This window comes from Mirounga angustirostris, unplaced genomic scaffold, assembly GCF_029215605.1.
Source record: "Mirounga angustirostris isolate CCGP_5_RB_7025 unplaced genomic scaffold, mMirAng1.0.hap1 SCAF_9, whole genome shotgun sequence".
Lineage (NCBI taxonomy): Eukaryota > Metazoa > Chordata > Mammalia > Carnivora > Phocidae > Mirounga > Mirounga angustirostris.
The window spans coordinates 29,533,376-29,539,375 of NW_026991717.1; the positions used below are offsets into that span (position 1 = coordinate 29,533,376).

A 6,000-nucleotide genomic window follows, 5' to 3' on the forward strand; every position below is an offset into this window, starting at 1 on the left:
GATCCTGGGGAACTGCCTCTTCACCTTCTCAGTTCTATGGTCTGAGCCCCTCCAGAGTCCGTAGGCCTTTCTTGCCAGAGGCACACTGACTTTGACTCACATGTCCTGGTGGTGGCCTTCCTACTTGGCTTCTTCTTTGAATTAAACAAAATCCTCCTCCCTGAAAGGGGAACCCTCCTACACTGTTGGTGGGAATGCAAGTTGGTGCAACCACTCTGGAAAAAACAGTAAGGAGGTTCCTCAAAAAGTTGAAAACAGAGCTACCATACGATCCAGCAATTGCACTACTGGGCATTTACCCCAAAGGTACAAATGTAGGGATCCGAAGGGGTACTTGCACCCCGATGTTTATGGCAGCAATGTCCATAATAGCCAAACTGTGGAAAGAGCCAAGATGTCCATCGACCAATGAATGGATAAAGAAGATGTGGTATATATATACAATGGGATATTATGCAGCCATCAAAAGGAATGAGATCTTGCCATTTGCAACGACGTGGAGGGAACTGGAGAGTGTTACGCTGAGCGAAATAAGTCAATCAGAGAAAGACATGTGTCATATGACCTCACTGATATGAGGAATTCTTAATCTCAGGAAACAAACTGAGGGTTGCTGGAGTGGGGGGTGGGGTGGGAGAGATGGGGTGGCTGGGTGATAGACATTGGGGAGGGTATGTGCTATGGTGAGCGCTGTGAATTGTGCAAGGCTGTTGAATCACAGATCTGTACCTCTGAAACAAATAATGCAATGTATGTTAAGAAAAAGAAGAAGAAGAAGAAGACAATAGTAGGAGGGGAAGAATGAAGGGGGGGGGACATCGGAGGGGGAGACGAACCATGAGAGATGATGGACTCTGAAAAACAAACTGAGGGTTCTAGAGGGGAGGGGGCTGGGAGGATGGGTTAGCCCGGTGATGGGTATTAAAGAGGCCACGTTCTGCATGGAGCCCTGGGTGTTATGCCCAAACAATGAATTATGGAACAGTACATCAAAAACTAATGATGTGATGTATGGTGATTAACATAACAATAAACAGTCCCCCCCCCCCCCCCGCCAAAAAAAATCCTCCTCCCTGTGAGTGTTACTCTTCTGGCCCTAAATGTGCACTTCCAGGGCTCCATCTCATCTGGGAGGGGAGGAGAGGGGAGTTTTAAACTGAGGGGGTTGAAGCTAGAGCAAATAGGGCTCTAGCTCCCCACCTCACAGCTCATCCTCTTTCCTCCCCAGGAGTGCCAAATTCTGAAGAACTACTCCTCTTTGCATGCCATCCTCTCTGCTCTGCAGAACGCCTCAATTTGCCGTCTGAAGAAGACATGGCGGAAGGTTTCCAGGTAGATAGGCCTCTCTCCACAGATTGGACCAGGATGGATTAGGGATCTCTCATACGTCTGTCGTTGCTCCATCAGTCAGCTGGGAACTCCTGGGAGGCCGCAAACCCTGAGGACAGAGACTGGGCTGATGTTGGGGTCTTTAGCCTCTCTGGGTCCTCAGTCCACCAGTTCGGCTTCAGGAATCCGTTTCTTTATATGTCAGATACTGGGTTGATTTAAGTTGGAGACTTTCAAGTGTTTACAGCAACTGAACCATATGCCCAGAGAAAACCAAAACTAGGCAACACAGAGAAGCTTAATACAAATGTGAATAGAGGCCTCAGGTGACCACCATGAAAGCCCCCCTCCCCAGTCACAAGGAGACCTTAGTGCACAAAGGAACCCAGCGAAAATACTCACTCAGATGAAGCTTTTGGTTCTGAAATAAAAGGGACTTGCACTCAAATCCCCACGTTATTCCTAAATTTCTCTTTTTTCTTTTGTCTCTTCTCAGGAAGAGCTACAAAAAATTTAAGAAGCTCCAAAGCCAAGACAAGTCACTCAGCAGGGAACTGATGACCAAGGTAGAGTGGAGGCTGGGGGTCTGGAAAGAGAGGAGGACTGAGAGGGAAGGGGGACTGGGCAGGATGTGGTTTTGTTAGTTTCTCACGTAATGATTTAGATGTTCTGGACTAACAGGAAGAGGGACCTGTGTGGCCTATGGGCAAGTGGGGGCGGGGGGTCCAGTTTGAAGTACAGGAGTCTCTGGTCATAGGGTATAGTGGTGTTGGCTGGGCTGTCCAGCTGGCAACGTTAGCCAGTCTCCTGCTTCCGTGAGGGCCCATCCTGCTGGCACTAATGAGGGGATGGGATGGTTAGGGAGTCCTCTCTTTCCGAGACCAGCCCACCGTGCTCTCAGAAAGCCAGGACTGTGCTTTTACTTCTGTTTTTGCAACACCTCCAAGGGGAGGGCATGTCCCGGGGGATTCCCATGGACCAGGTGGACAAAAAGGCTTCCCAGGCTTGGGTCCAAATGGCTGGGCCAGAGACAGATGTGTGTGCCTTCTGTGACTCCACACCGTGCCCCTATGGCAGCCACTGCTATTCACTCACTGGCTAGTCTTCACCTGAGTGTCCAGTTGAGAATGACATATGCCCTCAGTGGCTAATGAGGAGGGCCTGGGGGAAATGGTAGTTTCGCAGTGGGTAGTGGGTCCTTCCTTCATCAGAAGCTTCATGTAAATGGGGAAACAAAGTGTCCTGTCATCCTCTTCTCTGTCAGTCAGAGGTAGCGCTTTCAGGGTTGCCTTCCTGAGTGAATGAAGAAAGACTGCTGAGTTGAGGAATGCCCTGAGGAGTTGTTGCTTGGGGGAGGTGAAATCTTTGGCTTTGCCTTGGTTTTGGTCTGGATGCAGAGACTCCAGATCGGCTAAGGCTGGCAGGAGCTGCTTATCCAGACTTTGAGAACACCCCATCCCTCTCCATCTGTGGCTTGGTCCAGGTAGGGGCCTGGACTTTCCTCAAGAGCCCAGAGGGAAGGATTTGTGGTCAGTGGTGGTCTCAGACTGAGTGAGAGCCGCTGAGGCAGGGTCTCTGGCTAAAAGGGAACAGTGACCTCTCAATGTGTGAGCCCCTGAAAAACTTATTGCCCCTCTCGGGCCTCATCTGGGAAATGGGGAGATGATGATTCTGTGGTGCAGGCCTCAGCAAGTGGTGATGAGGTCCGAGGGAGGAAAGGAATGTGTGGATCTTTCCTGCTCCATCTGGATGTGCGAGGGCAGGAACAGTGATGATAGAAGTATGGCACTGGGTCCTCAGGAGACCCTGTGCGGGGGGTGGAGTTCTCACCCTTTTCAGATGAGGAAGCAGGCCTAGGGAGGCCAGGCCACAGTCCCTGGGCCACACACAGAGTGAGTGTTGGAGCTAGGATTGATCCAGAATCAGAACACACTGGGAAGACAGAAGAGCACTGGTACCAGATGACTCAGGTCAGACGTCCGGTGGCCAAAACCCGTAGTAGTGCTGAAGAGACTTTGAGCGAGGGGAGTGGTGTGGCCTCACTGTCCGCAACCCTGGCAGGAGGCACCCTCCAAGTTTGTCACCCCGGAGATCAACACCCAGAAAACCCAGGAGAGGCAGCAGCAGCAGCAGAAAGTAAGTGTGCCTGTGGGGCAGGGGCTCCAGGGTGAGAGCAGGGGCTCCCCCTCCCAGCAGGAGGCCTCCAAATCAAGAGAGGAAGGCCCTTCTTACTCCAGCCCTGACTCCTCTTGTCGCAGTGCCTGAAATCCTTCCTTAGAAGTGACCAGGAAGATGGTGTGTAAAGCTGGGTGCAGGATGGATTTGGGGGTAGGGAGGGGCCTGGGACCACACACCCTGTGATTGGCCAAAGTCAGGTCCTGGGAAGTGATTAGGAGTCTGGTGGTCTTGGAGGGTGAGGAGAGGGGGAATTGGGAGGAGGCTGCTGAGGGACATAGTCTGCTCCATGTGGGAACCCTGGGGTGGGCCAGGAGGCTGAGGGTGAGGAGTTTTCTGTGAAAGGCTGTGGGGGCTCCTGAGAGCAGGGCCTCATCCCACCCCTACCACAATGGCACAGGGTGTTGTCCCCTACCTTCGAACATTTCTCAGTGAACTGCTGATGATGCACCTGACCATGGAGGATTATCTGGAGGTGGGTGAGCCTGGGGACTAAGCAGGGAACCATGACTGAGGCTTGGGAGCAGAGAGCCCCTGTGCTGAGCCCTGAGCTGTCAGAACTTGGCAAAACTCCTCTCCTGAGAACCTCACAGCCACTCCTGTGAGCTGCTAAATCATGCCCATCTGAAGGGCGAGTGAAGGGAGACTCCGCATAAATAAGACATTGTTCTGGGTTCCCCAGGCTGGTAAAGCAGCAGACATGCCTGACTGCACAGTGCACAGGTTCTGACAGAGCTGGAATCAGCCTTTTCCTCATATGATGCCCCTTGGGAGAGAGCCAAGTCTGGCCCCTCCACGTCAGGAAGCATATAAGTGAGCAGTCCCTTCCTGCCTGAGGCCTCAGCCTCCTTGTATTATCATCAGAAAGGGCCGGGCTATAAGCTTCCTGAGCCTCTGTCCCCATGTGCCCCCTTCTTTGGGCCCAGAACCTGGCTAGAGCCTTGTCCCGTTTTCTGTATGTGCCTGGCCCCCTTGTGGGACCCGGCAGTAGTGCAACATGAGAAGGAGTGGGCATAGAGGGACTAGTAATGGCTATTGGGCTCTTTCCGATGGATTTTGATTGTCTGCCTTCCAGGGGGGAGAGATCAATCTCAGGAAAAGGAATGCGGTGAGCAGCTGTGGCACTTCCTGCGGGAGAGGTTGGGGAGTGGAAATCAGAGACCCCCACCCCCCAACAGATTGCTCCCTGGCTCCATCCCATGTTTTATGTTTGTTGGGCAAGTTTGATAGCAGAGAAGTAGAAGACCCAGCCAACTGACATTTGGGGGTGGGGGGAGAATCAAGGCAAACTTCCTTGAGGACGGGCTACTTCCACCTACCCTTGAGAACAGCTATGGCCTAGATGGAACTGAGGGAAGGAGGGTTCCCGTGTATGCAAAGACCCCGGACCTATCCCCTGTCCCAGTCCTCATCCCCCATGAGGCCTTGTCTGTATCCTGTCCTCCTCTCTGGCCCCAGGAATATGAAATAATGAGGGAGATCCTGCTGCTCCAGGTGGCCGCAGATAATTACAACCTCAACCCCAACGAGCAATTTGGGGCCTGGTTCCGAGACCTGGAGAGGCTCAGTGAGAATGAGAGGTGAGATGAGGCCAGGCAGGAGATGGGGGCGGGCAGTGGTAGACTCTCCCTGGTGGCCAGTCCAGAGAACCTGTGTGCATGGCTCCCTGGACAGCCCGAGACCTTGCTGCACGGTGACCCCTGGTGTACCTGGACTTTAGCTGCTGGTCAGACACTGGGAAGGACACCTTAGCTGTGGCTCCTGACCGGCTCACAGGTGTCACTCTGTCCTGTAGCTACATCCTGTCCTGCCAGCTGGAGCCCCGATCCTAGTCAGCCAGCAGAACTGGGAAGGCCCAGAAGAGCCAGCCATCGTCAAGCTCAGGGGCGAGTGAGTGTCCGGGCTGGCAGTGCCACCTCTCCCTCAGCTGTGGGGACACAGCTGGGATGCTTGGGGGTTCCAGGACCCCTGCTCTGAGGGGAAGGAGACCATTGGGAGGCTCTTCCTGTGGTCCCCTGAAGGCCAGGGGAAGAGACAATGATCCCACCCATCCCCCTGCCTTCTCTTCTCCAAGGCCCATACATAGTCATTTGGAGGGGTGATACTTAGTAAATGCCAGATTTAAATATTATTATATTAAAGTCCTGTTGCTTTGAAAGCCTGAGAGTTCTTATTTGATTCTTTTACTTCCTGCGCTAATTTAAATGATGAACAGATGCTCACGTTCCTTCTTGAATAAAGAAATCTTGCAGCTTACTGTATGTGTGAGAGAGGAGAAAGTCCATGCCACACTCTTACTAGTGAAGCGGCCCCCCATTCCCCTTCCTCAGAGGATATGTTCACTTCAGTGTTGCTCACCTGTGAGGAGCAGTGACAGTCCTCCAACCTCCCAGGGTCTAGAGGTTGAGGCTACTCTTACAGACATAGCAACAATCCCTGAAATTGGGAGTCTAACAATTTGCCAGGACCGCTTCCCGCCCCAGGACAGCGCCTACT

General features: G+C 52.8%; 1 protein-coding gene across 1 annotated transcript in view; it reads left to right on the forward strand.

Annotated features, from left to right (window-relative positions):
• LOC135361541 (uncharacterized) overlaps positions 1-5,662 on the forward strand; it is a 71,043-nt gene extending 65,381 nt beyond the window's left edge. Inside the window, exons 25-31 of the mRNA XM_064570066.1 lie at positions 1,229-1,332; positions 1,826-1,895; positions 3,391-3,465; positions 3,905-3,979; positions 4,580-4,612; positions 4,963-5,084; positions 5,300-5,662. Coding sequence (XP_064426136.1) covers positions 1,229-1,332; positions 1,826-1,895; positions 3,391-3,465; positions 3,905-3,979; positions 4,580-4,612; positions 4,963-5,084; positions 5,300-5,336 — 516 coding nt within the window. The 3' untranslated portion in view covers positions 5,337-5,662. The remainder of the gene's footprint in view (positions 1-1,228; positions 1,333-1,825; positions 1,896-3,390; positions 3,466-3,904; positions 3,980-4,579; positions 4,613-4,962; positions 5,085-5,299) is intronic.
• The last annotated feature ends 338 nt before the right edge of the window (positions 5,663-6,000 follow it).